Source organism: Maniola jurtina, chromosome 19, assembly GCF_905333055.1.
Source record: "Maniola jurtina chromosome 19, ilManJurt1.1, whole genome shotgun sequence".
Classification (NCBI taxonomy): Eukaryota; Metazoa; Arthropoda; class Insecta; order Lepidoptera; family Nymphalidae; genus Maniola; species Maniola jurtina.
In genome coordinates this window covers 3,193,683-3,211,964 of record NC_060047.1, presented here as the reverse complement: position 1 = coordinate 3,211,964, position 18,282 = coordinate 3,193,683, and the positions used below count along the sequence as shown (strand labels likewise).

Here is an 18,282-nt window from a genome sequence, read left to right as displayed (position 1 = left end):
TTGATGTAGGTACTTAAATAGAAACAAGGATTACAATGGCAACGGGTAACTTTAAAAAGTCACACATTGTCGACGGTCAAAGAAAATATAACTTTAATTTTAATAAAATAGTCTGTTTTCTATTTTATTGATGAAGATAAAGAAATTGGAAGATTCATAATAATTATATGATAAACCTTGTCGAGCTAATATAAGGTGCTCTCTCTTGCATAATTATATAGAACTGAAAAGGACGCACTGATTGTGCTTGGTCAATCGATGTGACCATTTCCTAAAAATGTAGGGGTGTGTTTATATTGTTCACTCTAAAACACCTTAAAAATTTCTAACTTTTGCATACGTACGCACCTTCGTGTGGTATCGAGATAATTTGTCGTTCAAAAATTCATCAACATCATTATAAGATTTGTTTAATAAAAATTTAAATAAATAACATCTAAAAGATGAAAGGTTCAATACATAACAAGAGATTCTATTTGTCAATCAATAAAATAATACAAGCACTGCACTGAACAATACTGTGCGATTTCTAGCTTCCCCATTAGCTCGTCTCCATAACCGGTAGATATAGTCATGAACATTAATATCAGTATTGTGTGAAGGGTACAAAATGCAGAATGTGCATTGCAGGGTGCAACTGGGGTTTTTTGGCTTAGTTCTAAAAGCATTATCAGAATACGTACCTACATATTTAGAACTCGTTTTAAATGATTTTAATAATAATTTTATTACTTTATTATTTATGAACCGATTGACATGAAATAAACACTAAATGTTAAGTGAAGCTTACTACAATATATTAGTGAAAACCGTATCTAAATCGAATAAGCCGTTTCTGATATTAGCGTGCACAAACACACAGACAAACAGACAAAAAAAAATTTAATTACAATTTCGGGTTCGGCATCGATATAATAACAACCCCTGCTACTTTTTTTTATATATTTCCATTGTACAGACACCACTTTTCTACAATTTTATTATATGTATAGATATAGATTACTTTATAAATGAATCCGGCAGTTAGCTAAGCCACATTTTGAAGTCTTCTTTTTCTCTTAAATGTTTTTTAGCTTCGACTAAAACTGCGTAGATACCTATGACTGGATTCAATAAAGTCAAAGAACTTAAAAATATTTCTGAAGTGAGCTGCTCTTATTACCGAGGTCCTTGTATTTGGCCTATGCTCTTTTGTTCCATAAAATAATAGAACCAAAAGAAAATCATGGGAAAATCACTTTTAGGTAAATTTTTAATCATAGGGCAAACACAAAGTTATTATGATTACGAAATCGAGGAAGATAGTAAATTTTACCCACTCCGATCACTGTTTATTAGTTATTTTACTACACAGGCTCTTAATCAAATTTTGGTTAATCCAGTAATAAAGTGGTGTGTGGTGCGTAGGTAAGTACGTACAAAAGTAACTTATTTATGAATTTGGTGCATTGTGTATTTATATCTACCATCTATATCTATATTATATCAGCTAATTAACCACGTATGTTATATTTATTTTTATAATATGGGTAGTGATATTCGATCCGATAACAAAGTGCATAACACTTCGACTCTGAATAATAAGTGTAACCTGTTTAGGAAGTATTGAACTGTCTAATTAAAAATTTAAATTCTTATCATCAATAATAAACTTATCTACTCGTATCCTGTAAGAAAATAAATTTTCTGAATTTGAATTAAAGTCACGACTGCAAAAATTACCAAAATATTAGATTGTTACCTACCTAGCTTTGAAGGACGATTCAAAGTTACTACTACTTGAATTTTATGTACTAACTCCTGAAAGCTATTTTCATTGAAAAATAAATGTTACTTAAAATAATCCAGATTGCAAATCTTTATGAAATTCCCCCCATGGTTTTAATGCTATATTTTGACATCAATAAAATATCAAATGTTCTTATTTCTTTTGTGTAATGCATAAACGATGAATGCTTATCTTTAAATTAGTTTTGGGTGGTGATGATTGATTTTTTTAATAATAATTTTAAAACAATGTTTCCGTTGAACTCATCGGTATGTTAAACCTGAGTTTGATGACACGCTTCTAAAGTTACCCATGACCACTAAAGGGACAATGACACTTCGTGACTTGATGTCATTTTGACGGTCGATGTTTTTGCCAAAGTTGCCAAAACAGACCATAGACATAGGAATCTGTGATCACAGACCACGAATCTGGAGATCAACATGAGGAAAATTTTTTTTTTTTTTTCTTTAAATCTGGCTTTACTCTGATTAGCCAATGTCAAGTTTGTGATATTTTCAAGTTATTGAATTTATACAAGTATGGACTCCGTCTGCGCCGGCGCCCGCCGACATACGCGCGGCGCTCCTTTAGAGCGCTTCCCAGTCAGTTCCACCACCAAAAAACACCAAATAACACAAAAACCAGGCACTCTTAACAAAAAAAAACACTCCAAACAAGCACAGCACGCGCGTCAGCAAACGCCATCGCAGACGAAGTCCCATGAGGAAAAATGAAAATAATAAATCTCTAGACTGGTATATAATAGTTATCTGTGATTGTGTTGTTTATGGTTGTTTACAACTTTACATTGGTTGTCGCCGAATCCGATACATAAAATAATTTCAAAAAACAAAATAAAATTTCTATGCAAATATAAACCTATTTGGTTACATCAGTTTAGAAATTTAATCTAGTTTTTCACTTAAAATGGGCGTAAGTATTTTATGTAAAATAATATTTCCAATCAAACTTGGATTCCCCAATATAGGTTAGGTCTTGGCTAGGTATAGTTTTTCCTCTTGGAAAGGCCTATGTCCAGCTGTGTACGCTTACAGGCTGATGGAATGGAATAGATATAGTTATCCAATTAAGTCTGTAACTTTAGTGTAAAAATGAGGTGAATTAAGGTGAATATCATACCTGTATAATTTTCTTTGTTTAATTTAGTTCACATTTATATTTAACAGAAAAAGTCAACTACAGGAAATAAAAACAAGGAAAAGCGTCAAGCCAGAAAGTTAGAACAGCGTCGTATAGCAGATGGGATGTCCTTTGTAACTTCGGCGAACAAACTGAAAGATTTGTCTCCTCTGTGCCAAGACCTGTTAGTGTACAATAATTTGGAGAGTATGGAAATAAACATGTGCATACAGAGGGTCACAGAACTTGATAAAGATGTGCTGAATTGGGCCATTAGTCTAACTGAAAGGAATATGAAAAGATTGTAAGTAGCTTTCCATCAGGTGTGATTATGGTCAAGCGCTTGCCTATAGTGAATAAAAAAAAAAAAAGCTTTGGTGTAGGTGCCTAAAAACATTTAATTCCTCTAAAAGTAATCAAGAAACAACCAGCAAAACTCTGATAACCTCCCTAGAACAGTTGCGACCACAGTACATCATCATCATGCGGTGCCATCTTCTAACTGAGGTTTGGTGGTTAGCCAGAAAAAACTTTTTCGGCCTTGTGTAATTCTCTTAGTATGTCAGGTCCACTTATATCATTGAACCACTTCCTTCTTTGATGGCCAGGTCAGGAATCAACACTGTAGGTGACTGAAAAATGTTACTTCCCTACACCAGTTGCCATAAGCAGAAAAGTAGCATAGGTTTCATTACATTACTAATGGTATGGGTTTAATCACAAGTTAGTTGAAATGGGTGCAATTAAACTGCTATTGGCCTTACACTAATGAGCTATAGCTAAATTCAAATGTTTTACTTGTTTCCAGATATGAGACCTGTGCCTGGGGCTGGAACAAGGAACGCAAAGTGGAAGAGATGACAGACGACGCAGCCTGGTATCTCATAGCCAGGAACAACGATAATATTCTTCAGGCTTTCTCGCATTTCAGATTTGATATGGACTTTGGAGAACCTGTGCTATACTGGTAAGAAATTTACTCATAAGATATTTTTATAATTATTCTCATTGAACAGGACTAATATTTTTTTTTATATCATATATGTACCTATATTCAATATTCTCCTAATAAAACTAATGTTGGTTACCTAAATTTAATCTTATTAATAAACTGAAGTCAAGAGTGAATAGGCATCTTCTAGGCAAGCACGCTCCATCTTAGGCTGCATCATCACTAGCCAGCAAGTCTGATCGCAGCCAAGGGGGAATAAAATACCTAGCAACATTGTTATATTTTGTTGGCCCCTTGTGCTCTGTCGTCAGTGGTGGGATGGAACTTTGTAAAATTTTTAGTCAAAGGTAGGAACCATCCACCTTTTTCTTTATTCTGATACAATTTAGTACTTGATTGACTGCAATATCACCTAGTGATATGTGATAATGCAGTCTAAGATGTAAGCGGCTTAATTTGGAAAGCATCCACATAGCTGTTTTTTTCGGATTTCAGTCCACTCCTTGAGGCTAGAAAAACCACTAACACATTTAGCAACTATGAAAACAAGTAAATGGTAAATGATGAATACAAAATAAATTACTCTACGTTTAATTCTTTAATCGTAACTTATTATCTGACTTGAACACACTTAATATCACAAATTACAGTACAGCACAGTTTACACTTGGTTAGTGGCTATAATTACATACACAGTACATACACTACCTATTATAAACACAATACAAAATATAACTGTGTCCAGGTGATGTAATATAACATGTTTAAAAATGTAGGGTTATATAACATGATTAAGTCGTGATTAGAGCTAGTTTGGTTGGTTATTATAAACTCAAGTGATTGGAATGACAGGTCTAGATGTAGTGCTAACCCTATCAGCAGGGAATGTTATGAAAGGGATAGCACAACATTTTAGACCTGTCATTTTAGTAGGAACTGCTAAATAAGAATTGCTGTCATATTATGTTATATAACAATGTAGATTTTTTCCGAACATGTTATATAATATGGATCTGTCTTATTTAGTTTGAATCTCTTAATGTCTTGTTCACTTAACTCATATCATTTTGTATGTCACAGGGGAAAACAATAAATAACTTATTTGTAATTATTTACAATGAATTACTTTTTAAGAAATAACCACGCAACTTTGGAGAGTACTATGCTGTTTTAGAATTTCAACTATCGTGAGTGATCGTTATTTAAACTAATCGGTTACATCAAAAGAACCAGATATAAGTAGAAATATTCTTCGTATCATTTGAAATCAAATATGATACGCCTTCTAACATACTGGTAAATCTTTAATAATTATTGGCCATTTAGTATTAACATTTTTAATTAACTAAAGCAGCATGAACTAAAAAACTTACTATTAAAATTTCATTAAAAATTTCTAATTAGAATAGGACCATCCTTGATCTTAACTCCTTGATTAATTTAATTTAAAGCATGCTACTCTCAAAATTGATCAGTATTTTTTACACTTGTACACTATTGTGTTATACCTAGTTCTTGCATTTCACGAGTGCGTAAGAGTGTTCATGCTTGTGTGTAAGTCGTATCGGTATAAGTAGAGTAAATGTGTGCGTTTGCGAGCGCTTGTTCTGATTGGTCCGACCGGCACGCACACTATCGCAATGTGCTTGTATACGATGCAACCACAAGAAAGTTCACGCGCGCTTGAGAATTGCAAGAACTGTACAACAAACAAAATAACAATATTGTGCCTGTAAATTATTTCTAGATTTTCATTCAATTCGTTTTGACCTTGTAAATCCAAAGAAATAGGCTAATATTTCTTCTTAAAAGTTTCTTTTCTAAAATAACTTCTTTCGGCCACCACCGAACGCAACGTGTGCATAAATATCTGAACAATATGTGTAGGATGAATACTATCATCAATGTGATGGCTATACTAAGTGCTATGACATCCAATAATAAGTATTGGGAGTACGAGAGATCGAGCGCTGGCGATCTTAAATGTAAAGCTCCTTTGTGCCTCAGAACATACTCTATCCAATATACCCCCGTCTCCAAAGGTGGTAACAGTCGATCTAGGAACATATCCTTTAATCTTAATGCGTTTTCTTTATATCTGCAAATTAAAAAAACAAATTTTAACCACCGGTATAAACTGAGCCAATTAGTCCAATTACTGAAAGTAAGTCAGATGAGTTATCACAGGGTAATGAACTGTGTTTTTGTTGTGATAAACTTGCATAAGGCGGCTTTATGTTTGACTAGCTGATGCCCGCGACTTCGTTCGCGTGGATGTAGGTTTTTTAAAATTCCCGTGGGAACTCTTTGATTTTCCGGGATAAAAAGTAGCCTATGTGCTAATCCATGGTATAATCTATCTCCATTCTAAATTTCAACCCAATCCGTCCAGTATATTTTGCGTGAAGGAGTAACAAACATACACACACACACATACACATACAAACTTTCTCCTTTATAATATTAAGTGTGATTGATGATAAGTTTTTTTGAAGACAAAAATCGGAAAAGAGAAACACCAGATACTTTTATCCAAAACGCTCACTGAAAACATCATCACTAGATCATAACATTCGTTCTTCTTTTACTCATGCTAATCATGATTATATCGTTCTACTAAGTTGTCGTTATTCCGTCTATACACACGAAACTCTTTGCGTCATCATTTCTCATACGCATAGCTTAAGTTTGAAATAGCCTTCCCAGATCAGGGTTTCTTATCAATTAATTATATTAATCCGGGTATCTGTAAAATCTTCTAGGCGCCCCATTTTAGGCTTCTAGGCAAATGCGCTTCATTTTAGGCGTCAAGCTTGTGCCTATCTAAACTTCTACACTAATATTATAATGTGGTAGTTTACTAGTTTGGACGTAGGGGGTAATGATCCGATTCTGAAAATTCTTTCACTGGTAGATCGCTATACTATCCCTGAGTGATGTAGGTTATGGAAGTCACGGGAAATGCTTGCTATCTTTTCTTTATACACCCCCGACAAGTGAAGGTTACAGTAATAACTAGAAAAGAGCTGATAACTTTCAAACGGCTAAACCGATTTTCTTGGATTATAGCTAAGAACACTCTCGATCAAGCCACCTTTCAAACAAAAAAAAACTAAATTAAAATCGGTTCATTAGTTTAGGAGCTACGATGCCACAGACAGATACATAGATACACACGTCAAACTTATAACACCCCTCTTTTTGGGTCGGGGGTTAAAAGAGCGAGCAAACGTAGCGAGCAAGTAGGTGGGTCATCTAATGTTAACCGCCTATGAACAATTGTAGCACCAGAGGAACCGCCAATGCGTTGCCGGTCAAAAAACTTTTCCCTTGAAGAAAATAAGTAGTATATACCTATTATTTGCTAGTAAATCGTGGAACGCTTCTCGCCAATCGTCCGTAGTAGAGCCTCTCAAGGAGATGACTCGGGCAACGCCGCGGTCGCTCATGGCTCGTCCGTTGAGGGCTTGGTCGGCGTAGAGTGGTACCATAAGCGTAGGAACACCACACGCCACCGCTTCTTGTGTGCCCAGCAAACCGCCGTGCGATATGAACAATTTAACGTTCGGGTGACCTGCAAAACCGTTAGCAGATCTATTCATTTTCTTGAATTTCACATATCAAATAGGTACTGTAATGTTTTCGGTTGTTTAAAACCGGTTTCTATGCATTAACTATTAAAAAAATCATATTTTATGCGCATTAAGCTCTTAGCTTCACAGATTCGCACCATAATAATATAGGTAGGTACTATATGAGGAGAACCAGAATAACCGACATAGTTTAGGGTTTTGCAAAGCTGAAGTGGTAATGGGCAGGGTAGATATTTCGAAAAACCGATAGGCGGTTGGGGTCCTAAGGTGATAGAGTGGTGACCAACGTTGGAAGTTCCGCAGACGCTATCCTTAACATACACAACTTTTCAAACTTACATAATGTCTTGTATTGAGGTATCCAGTCCATAGCATAAACGTTATCAGGAACAGTGAGGTTTGTGACTTTGGCGAGCATTTCGCGATTCAGTCTCACTAGGACCGTTTGTGACAATTCTGATATGGCGGTGAAGATCTGCGACAATTTTTCCCTCGGTATAGTTTCAATACGTGACATAGATCCAAAGCTCCAATAGATTATTCCTTCTTGAGCGTTGTCTAGAGTTCGCTTCAGCTCCTGATTGGAAAAGTGAAAAGTTTATAATCTGCAAAAAGTAACTTGACTCTAACTTAGATTAACACCTAAACAGAAAGTCATTAACGATATACGCTCACTATATCCATAGCGTTCCACTTGCCAAACGCTTTATTTAAATTTAATTGCAATTAAGTGCGACACATTTTATCTTATTAATTGCGTTTAATTACTTAGTATTACGAAATTATTTCCTGGAAAATTTTCGTATGATTACATCAATTGTTTAACACAACAGTAAAAGTTCTTTATCAGAAAAATATCCTTTTGGAAATTTATTCATCGAAGTTATTTGATACTATCTAGTTCAGAGAGGTCTTGAGGTCCTACAATAAACAATAAACAGCTGGTTATTGCGATTGTCGGAAATCTGCCTCATATTAAATTTAGGTCAATTAGATATGGACTTGCTCTCATGACATGAAATGAGGAACTTTCCTGCATACGTTCCTTAAATGTTCATAGATGTAGCTATCCGCATAGGTTACTACGAAAGACGAAAAATACTGTCTGTTAAAAACAATAAAAAACTTTTTTACTTTTAATTTTTTTTTTTACTTTTTAGTGATCGCTGGACAGGTTGCACCCATATTGTAGGGAAGCTTAAAAAACTAAGTCCGCCATATTGGATTAAGAGTGACGTCGGTTTATTTTTCGAGTTTCGAGCAGCCGCTTTCATATTTTGATACCCATATTGTAGGAGTGCATTAAAAATAATAAGTCTGCCACCTTGGGTGTTCCGCCATGTTGGATTTAGAATGACGTCACACAGCTAACCATGTCATTCAAACTAAACGTGTATACAAAATTTCAGCTCAATCGGTCGAAGATTTCTGCTTCATAAATTGAGTTGCAAGATTCCATCACAATCATCTTGTAAAATTAAAAAGTGTTCTTGTAAAATTCAAAATTAATTATTATCAAAGCTTGTAATATTAAAAAATGTTAAGTATTGCTTCTTACTTTCGTACTTAGAGAACTTTATTGACTTACACTTGACCAGATTTTTTTACTGGCACCTTATATCGATTCTAATAAATTAATTAGTACTCTCAGAAACGAGGAAACGCCATCGAATAACAATCTCGATCTTTCTTAGTAATTTGACCTGCTGATAGCATAATCATAACAGCTAATTATGCCAGCTATTGGTAACTAGATAGGTCCAAAAAGTTCTAGGAAATATTAGTATTTATGACTGTGATATTCCAGATTTTGTTAAAATATTCTGACTCAAAGTTACACGGTCTCAAAAATTTATATGGCAGGCACATAACTTTAAGCCCATGTAATTTTTAACCCCCGACCCAAAAAGAGGGGTGTTATAAGTTTGACGTGTGTATCTGTGTATCTGTGTGTCTGTGTATCTGTGTATCTGTCTGTGGCATCGTAGCGCCTAAACGAATGAACCGATTTTAATTTAGTTTTTTTTGTTTGAAAGGTGGCTTGATCGAGAGTGTTCTTAGCTATAATCTAAAAAAATTGGTTCAGCCGTTTAAGAGTTATCAGCTCTTTTATAGTTTTCTTGTAGCAAAGAAGGTTAGATAACCGTTAGGTTCATAATATTATGTCAATAGACAAATGTCAAGCTGTCAAGATGGACGTTGCCTAAATACATAATTATTATTTATTTGAAAATGATGTTTTGGAAAACTCAAATACTTTGGATCGTCGGGGGTGTTATAAATTTTTAATTTACACTTGTAAAACTACATATTTATTTATTTTAACTATTTATTTTTATGGGAACCTGTAAACCCACAGACACAGATATTAGTTAAACTAAGTTTGTATGTAACATACCTTTGACAATTTTTGCGTATTGTCCAAATGTAAGCCTCCAACTTCGACAAGAGCTGGTACTAAGGGCCTTACTTCATTAATACTGAAATGGCTATTTGATAGTATCAGACTGTAGTTCTGAGCTAACGCTTCAAGCTTCGGGCCAGGTCCAAACAATCTATCTGCTATCACCTGAACATAGAAAATAAGAAAATCTTCAAGCGCCTGTTTGTGTGTGTCTCTGTTTGTGTCTTTGATAACATTTATTTAATTTTCTGTATGCCTGTCTGCTTAGTTGTTGTGGGCAGGAAGTATCTTGAAAAACTTATAGACACAAGGAATAACTAACTAAATTAGCTACAATCCGCCTACAGACAAATCTATATGGTACAACGTGCAGCATGCGATATGGATTACTAAGCGTCTACGAAATGCAAGAAAACAATACGCATAGCACCATACAAATCTATTAAAACACACTCAAAGTACGTTTCACACCGACACCAGAGAATCCTCAGGAGATGTGGACTCCATAATACACAATTGCAAAGTAATCTTTGCAACTGTGCATAGTGGGAGGGCGGGTAGTGCATATCGCATGTTGCACGTTGTATCATGGATTTCCCTAAAGTAACGCCGGTTTCTATCCAAGAAAAAGTTACAGGTTACCTGCGAAGGTATCTGGGATTTGTTTCTGTACAAAATTTTCGCCCAAAGAACTGCTGCAGTGTTAAGAAAACGTTCCCACACATTCATCCGCTGTCCGTAACCCATCATATAGGCTGGAATGTAGGCAGTCCCTTCAGGGTTTCCCAATTGCTCGTTGACCCACGGTAAGGGTACACTTGAAAGAAGCCCGACGACCGGAGCTTTGAACCTTTTTCCAAATGGAAGGAAACATTCGCTTCCAAAGACTTCCACTATGACTAAATCGAAGGTCTTCGTTGAACTGACTAGTGCTCTGACTTCTGGGTTCTGTGACACGATTTCGCAGGAGTGGACGCACTCGGCCATGATTTGCTCCAGGTTTCTGATAGAGTCTGGTTTCAAGGAGTATTGCTGTTTCGTCAGATTGTTGGTTAACTCAGGAATCGTGCCAGCTAGACTGATCTCTTCTACGTTTGAAGGTGGGTTTTTCTGAAACAAGAAATCTTCTCTATTAAACAAGTATTTTGTAATTTGTTGTGAGAAAACAGCTGAAACTCACTTTTCAATTGGTGAAAGCCCAACTAAATATGAAGTCATGGTGCCAGGAGACTCAAACCGAATCGATTGAAAAAAATTCACTTAGAAGTACTTCCACTGTCTTACACCGATTAAAATATGAATTGCAGTTAAGTTTTCCAAATTATTATAGACTATTCTAACCCGCAATTTCTTCCGCGTGGGCTTAGATATTTCCCTATTTTACTCACTTACTTAGGTGTTAAACCAAAAATCCTTTCTTAGTGTATGCCTACGTTATGATAGCTATCTGTGGGTTTGAGCTGTGCGTTGATAGATCAGTCAGTCAGTCAGCTTTTCCTTATGTATATACTTAGATTAGAATATTATATATAAATATTATGTTTCCATGATCCGTATGAGATCCACAAGACAGATAGTCGGGAGCGCAGCGCGTGCCGCAAGATAAGAAACGCGCCAGACGCCAGAGGTCAAGTCATTGTGACACTGTCCAATACATTATTTGCATTCATGTATACGTACACTCTACAACTGTGGTAGTTTTCAGTACATGAATGTGTGTAGCAATTTACACAACTTGTGGTAGTATTGCTGTGGTATTGCTCGTGTCATTGTTCTATAGTTTTCTATTGGCGATTTTAATATATTTGTTACGTTAGTCATAGATAAGATAATACATCAAGATTTCTGTAGGGTAGTAGGGTACCATACCCAAAGTGTGTCACAGGACCCGTTTACTAAGCCTTCGCTGTCCGTTCGTCTGTCATGTAACTCATGAACCATACCTATTTTTGCTGCCTAGTAGCTACCTGCCAAACATTAAGGTCAACAGGAAGTACCCTATAGGCTTTCTTGACAGACACGATATACGGACAGACAGACAACAAAGTGATCCTATAAGGGTTCCGTTTTTTCTTTTGAGGTACGGATCCCTAAAAATAATATAATTCAACTTGGTCACCATGCCACCACTCTGAAAAAATCTACCACTCTGAATAAATGACTGATTGATTGATTGAAAATTTCAGCTCTTTACCTATTACGGTTCATGAGATAGGTAACAGTCCGCTGTCGGACAACCCAGGCTTAGTAATAGCCATGGGGTACCGATGGCAGTTGGCACCCATCTATGATGGGTGGTACGGATACAGATGGCATGTTACGGAACCCTAACTAATACCTTTTATAAATCAAAGTTCCGTCAACTTTAACCCCATATCACAAACAAAGCAAGATATAATAACGAGCCACGTGCTCGACTATCAACTGTTTAATTGTTTTGTGGAATATTTACATAATCACCAAACCAAATCAGTTACAACTGGATCATGCCCGCGATTTCGTACGCGTGGGTTTAGGTCCCTTGAAAATCCCGTGGGCATTCCTTTGATTTTTCTGGAATAAAAAGCAGCCTACGATCTACATCCGTGCAATGAAGGGATGCAAGCCATGTCTGTACTCTGTAGTCTGTTCCTATGTTTGTGACGTCACATTTCAGTATTTCATACGAGCTTCCATAATAAGCGCACGTTTGGACTTTACGTTTTGATTAAAAATATCGCAAGTACCTCATACAAAGTTTACTAAAAACGAAATTCAAATAATTGTATCGATAAATACCTTTAAATAAGAATATCATTAGCGAATTTCGATAACTTTAAACAGTTTATTGACCTTTGTGAGTTCAAGACTGTTGACAGTTCAAATAACCATTTGAGCTTAATATGAGTTAGTTATTTCTAAATTACAGACAGATACTTTCATTTTAAAGTATAGATTTGCCAAACACAAAACTTTTGCCGTATCCCGAATAGTACAGCCAATTGATTTGCCTACCTACCAAATTTCATGATTCTAGGTCAACTGGAAGTACCCTATAGGTTTCTTGACAGAAAGACAGACAGAGAGACAACAAAATGATCCTATACGGGTTCCGTTTTTCCTTTTGAGGTACGGAACCCTAAAAAGGAAAAGCTGACTGACTGACTGACTGATCTATCAAGGCACGGCTAACTGGACGGACCGGGCTGAAATTCGGCATATAGATAGATAGCTATTATGACGTAGTTATCCGCTAAGAAAAGATTTTTGAAAATTCAACCCCTAAAGGAGTAAAATAGAGGTTTTTTGTGTAGTTTACGCGAGCGTAGTTTATTAAACTAGTAGGTAAGTATAAAATAAACTGGAGATAGAGAATTGGATTTGACCTCCCTTTGATGACGCTACTGAATATTGTGTTACGTCTTATCAAACTCGATTTGGGAGTAAACGATAATATAATGGCATATTTCCAGTTAATTGATTGTTATTGTATGTGCTTATCAAATCTAGTTAGGTGATTAGGCAAACTGGAGTGACCATCATCATTATCGCTGGCTCACTACTGAGCACGGGTCTCCTCTCAGAATGAGAAAGGTTTGCCCAAGTGCGGATTGGAAGACTTCACACACCTTTGAGAACATAACAGAGAACTCTCAGGAATGTACATAGGTTTCCACACGATGTTTTCCTTCACAGTTAAAGCAAGTGATGTTTGATTGCATGTTAAGTCACCGACTATTCAAAAACATTCGAAATTCAGGGTGTAGAGGTTACCAAAATCAAGAATCATTTAGATAAGAAGTGTGACATAATTTGTAGAGTATACCTACCCTGAAATTGATAAGAAGAAGTCTAGAGTCCCAATCACACTATAAAAGGCAAAAATTTGTATGCGTGTGTGTTACCTTTCACTCAAAAACTAATAGACGAATTTGGCTGTTTGAAATTATAGAGATGGATACTTTTTAACCCGTAAAAATCCATGGTTCACGCGGAATCCTTTAAATATACTCGTAGGTATATCCAGTATCCACGTGGATGAAGTCGCGGGCATTATTTTTGCCATTGCCCGACATGATTTCCCTCAAGTGTAAATCAATGACAGCAATATTATTGTAGTATTTATATATAAGTAATTATGAGATACTGCAATGCTATAGTAACGATAATCTGCTGCAGGAAATTATCTCACAAGATGTTTCATAACTCGTAATTTATGTAATATTAATATGTAATAATTAAAACAAAGTTATGCCCCTAACTTCGCTTGCATAGTTTCGTCTTGGCCCTTGGGTTACAATTTCTAGTTCTTTGATCAATCAACTTAATCTATTACGGTTCACAAGATACGTAACTGCAGCCTACAGACCGCTGACAGACAGACAGACGGACGGACGGACAGCGGAGGCTTGGTAAGAGGGTCCTGTTGGCATCCTTCGGTTATCATCATCATCGCGTGCCTTCTTCGAAACTAAGTTTGGCGATCATCATCCGAAAAGCTTCTCTATTAAAAGCCGCCTCTTTCAACTTCGGGTAACTAAGCCCTGTCCACCCCCTTATATCGTCCAACCATTCGTATTGATGATTTATAAATCCTTCGGTTACGGAACCCTAAAAGTGCAGTTCGGGAACGCCGATCGGCATTATCCGAGAGTGTAATAAAAATACGCTTATATGCTTGCGCGGCGGCGTAAATGGGAAAATGCAAGAGTTAATATATAATGCCTAAGTCCAATATATCGATTTCGATCGAAATGAGGTGCATGCTTCCGTGAGAGTTCATCATAATGTTCTCAAAAGTTTGTAAAGCCAACTGCACTTGGCCAGCGTGGTAGACTATCGCCAATCCCTTCTCATGCTGAGTGGAGACCCGTGATGAGCAGTGAGCCGGCAATGGGTTGATTATGATGAGTATATAGTTAGTAGAACACGTACCATAGGAAAGTGCGTGATGACGGTCAAGTGATGCTCCTTTTTAGCCAGGGCATCTATGAGGCGGCCGTACATCGCGTAGTGACTCTTCGTGTTGGTGGGCAGCACGGCCAGGATGCGCGCCGCGTCCGCCGCCGCCAGCCAGCCCAGCACGAGCCACAACAGCGCCTGCATCCCTCTACCGCTCGACACAGATTGCGAGCTGCGGATGCACTGATGCAACCAATGCAACCATCCCGCCAGTTAAGGCCGGCCGCATATTAGACGAATTTGTCTTGACAGATAAAACTTCACACGCGCCGATAGCACAGTTCACAACAGTTAGGGAACATAACAAAACGTCGAGACGTCACTAACAGGCGTCAGATGTTACCAAATTTGATGCTAGGACTAGGTAGGCTTTGAATAGACTATTTTTCTTTGATTTCACGTCACCCATAAGCTAATATTTGACAGATCGTCGATTCAGGATCAAACCGAAAGTTCCCTCACACTAGTTAACTTTGCTGATAGGCTTATAGATTTTATACTAGAACCCGTCTTCGCAAAATCAACCTATCGCTTCCAGATGAACAGCTCAACAGCTTATTAATGAGGAAACGATAGTGAGTTATTGTAAATCCCAACGCAGAGAGTATACCGCCCAATAAAGTAAATAGTTAAAATGATGACAAAATGGACACCACAACAAAAAAGATGAATGGAGTGGTGTGCAAGACCTATAAATTGGAAAGTTCACATCATGGATGAATGAAGGAAAATCGTAGAGGAGGTCAAGACCCACAAAGGCCCATAACAGTAAGAGGAAGTCTTCCTTACTTTTATTGATACTATGTAAGGTGTGCAAAAGATCATCTGCCGTACGTCAGAAAGTTTTCTAACAGACAGAATTCTTCTAATATGCGGACGGCCTTATATACATAGATGACGTCGCCCTAAAATCGGTCGCATGCACCCGGCTACTAGATAAAACAGATTTTCTTTTGAACTATTGTATCGATTGTGACTTAATGCTTGGTTATGTTATAACCTATGTTATTTTATATATTTTTAGTGTTTTTAATAATGGGAACGTCAATAATTCAGCTATGTTTTTTGAAATTTTCAATTGTCTTTACGCTGTAGATCAATGGATCAATAAATAATTTTTAGGTTAAAAAAGCTCGTTTGGATAAATGCAAGTTGGTTGAATTTTGAGAGGTAGGTATGACTTAGCACTTATACAAATTAAAATCGGAAGAATACAAAAAGTTAGTCGTCGCGTCGGTGCAATGAATTTTTACCTAATGCGGCAATATTATTATGCAATCCGGTTGTAAACAAAGACGTTTCATATTATAATACTGTCTCAGTTTTTGTCTAGTGCTTTGGTCTACAACAATTGGTGTAAAATGTTCTTTTATAATTAAGTCTTAGTTAAATAAATAAAAATAAATAAATAAAAAAAAAACTGTATGTTACATCTCTCTGTACACGAATCTCTAAACTAGGAGAGGTTTCCCGCCCTTTCCCTTTCCCGCTAGGGATATCTTATTTTTTGAGCAAAGGGTTAGCCTGGCTGTCCAACGCGGAAATGCAGTCAGTATTCTTGACACCTTTCCACGCGAGCATGACTTGTACAGTAATAAGATAAGGCTAGCTGTAACATTTTCAATTTTAACCCCCGCCGACCCAAAAAGTGGGGTGTTATAAGTTTGACGTGTGTATCTGTGTATCTGTCTGTGGCATCGTAGCTCCTAAACTAATAAAACGATTTTAATTTAGTTTTTTTTTGTTTGAAAGGTGGCTTTATCGAGAGAGTTCTTAGCTATAATCCAAGAAAATCGGTTCAGCCGTTTGAAAGTTATCAGCTCTTTTCTAGTTACTGTAACCTTCACTTGTCGGGGGTGTTATAAATTTTTAATTTACACTTGTTCAAAAAAATTATACCTATAAATAATTGTTTGATCTTGTGAAACTTGAGCTTTTGCAGTGAAGCTAGGAGTAATGACAAAGTTGTTATCAGTTTGGTTAGACACATTAGCGGTTAATCAGTTAATGCAACTAATGCAACATTAGATATTATTTATTAATGTCTATTACATAAAGATATAAGTAAGTACTTACCTACGTACTGAATGCAACAGCGCAATTAATTAACAATGCGTATTAAAATACGGTGAAGTGAGAGTAGGGCCTCGCTCTTAGGGTTCTCAATAGCTCAACGATTAAAGAATGGATTGAATTCCAAAAGGTCAGCGGTTCAAACCTAGCTACAACAATAGTGCAACAGGTGGGTCGTTGCACTATTGTCTACAATGCCATAAATGCCACAAGAATACCATCAATTCAGCCAATCACAACAATTGCGTTGGTAATAATGATTGATGCAGGTTTTCCGGAATCGACCTTCTGCGCTACAGCTCATTTTCCGTTTCATGAAACTGTGTGTAGCTAATAGTTAATAATATTCATTGTTACTTGAACAGTTACGAGGTACAAATAGAAGAGGGAGGTCGGAGAAAAGGGCTCGGTCAAAGGGTGATGCAGGTCCTCGAGAGATTGGCTCGCGCGACGCACATGCGCTGCGTCCGTCTCACCGCCCTCACACACAACCCTTCCGCCGCGGCGTTCTTCAAGGCTTGCGGGTGAGTCGACAATAGTTACGATCATTGTTATTGAAACAGCCACGAGGTACAAATAGAAGAGGGAGGTCGGAGAAAAGGGCTTGGTCAAAGGGTGGTGCAAGTCTTCGAGAGATTGGCGCGGGCGACGCACATGCGCTGCGTCCGTCTCACCGCCCTCACACACAACCCTTCCGCCGCGGCGTTCAGAGAAGAGGGCTATCGAAGGAGTTTAGGCCCTTACTTGGCATAATAAGGAAAAAGTGTCGAATTTTGCAGATTTGTACACTAGAGTACATTAAGCGGAGCAGGATATTATCACTAACGTCCGATAATAATTACGGTAAAAACATTAGAGTCGAAATCTCGTTCTCTTAGTGGAGTGCGGAAGAATCTAAAACTTTTATTATTGACTAGCTGATGCCCGCGACTTCGTCCGCGTGGATTTACGTTTTTCAAAATCCCGCGGGAACTCTTTGATTTTACGGGATAAAAAGTAGCCTTTGTGTTAATCCAGGGTATAATCTAGCTCCAATCCAAAGAGCCAAATCCGTACAGTAGTTTTTGCGTAATTGAGTAACAAACATCCAAACATCTATACTTTCACATTTATAATATTAGTAGGATTAGGATTAATGGAAAGGGGTCACAACCCTCAGAATGTAGCATTTGCTAAACTAAGCGAGCTCTACTTTACAATGTTATCGCTTGCAAACCTTTCCAAAACTTTTCCTTTGATAGTTCTCTTGACCAATATGCTATCGTCGCTCTACCCAGGCCAGTAGGTCGTACTACACTGCACTCTCGATATCTTTGTACAAATACCGGACGTACTGCACATTGTTTATGAAAGCACACACGCTCATCGCGTGGTAGATTAGACTTCGCTCATTGAGATTTATTGGTCA

At 37.1% G+C, this 18,282-nt stretch overlaps 2 protein-coding genes across 5 annotated transcripts in view; one reads left to right on the top strand and one right to left on the bottom strand.

Moving 5' to 3' along the window:
- The first annotated feature begins 2,561 nt into the window (after positions 1–2,561).
- Positions 2,562–18,282, top strand: part of LOC123875068 (N-alpha-acetyltransferase 40) — a 25,769-nt gene continuing 10,048 nt past the window's right edge. For 2 of the 3 annotated variants that reach the window (XM_045920725.1, XM_045920724.1), the window contains exons 1-4: positions 2,562–2,704; positions 2,959–3,215; positions 3,720–3,878; positions 17,240–17,398. In XM_045920725.1, coding sequence (XP_045776681.1) covers positions 2,699–2,704; positions 2,959–3,215; positions 3,720–3,878; positions 17,240–17,398 — 581 coding nt within the window. In that variant the 5' untranslated portion in view covers positions 2,562–2,698. Of the gene's footprint in view, positions 2,705–2,958; positions 3,216–3,719; positions 3,879–17,239; positions 17,399–17,444; positions 17,477–18,282 lie in introns of those variants that run through there. The other variant, XM_045920726.1, reaches the window with a different exon arrangement.
- On the bottom strand, positions 4,447–15,061 carry LOC123875030 (UDP-glucosyltransferase 2-like). 2 transcript variants are annotated; one of them, XM_045920673.1, is made up of 6 exons: positions 14,775–15,061; positions 10,503–10,970; positions 9,859–10,025; positions 7,796–8,037; positions 7,218–7,437; positions 4,447–5,961 (listed from the first exon to the last, which is right to left on the bottom strand). In XM_045920673.1, exons 1-6 carry the CDS (start codon positions 14,943–14,945, stop codon positions 5,619–5,621), a joined length of 1,611 nt encoding a protein of 536 aa, XP_045776629.1. In that variant the 5' UTR covers positions 14,946–15,061; the 3' UTR covers positions 4,447–5,618. The 2 variants fall into 2 exon arrangements, with proteins under 2 accessions (XP_045776629.1, XP_045776628.1); XM_045920672.1 differs by having other exon boundaries at positions 7,796–8,033; positions 9,855–10,025; positions 14,775–15,057.

Coding starts and splice junctions, on each gene's coding strand:
- LOC123875030 (XM_045920673.1), bottom strand. CDS start 14,945: ATGCAGGCGCTGTTGTGGCTCGTGCTGGGCTGGCTGGCGGCGGCGGAC. Junction 10,026..10,502: donor AATCCCAGATACCTTCGCAG/GTAACCTGTAAC, acceptor TTCTATGTTCAG/GTGATAGCAGATAGATTGTT. Junction 8,038..9,858: donor GACAATACGCAAAAATTGTC/AAAGGTATGTTA, acceptor TCACTTTTCCAA/TCAGGAGCTGAAGCGAACTC.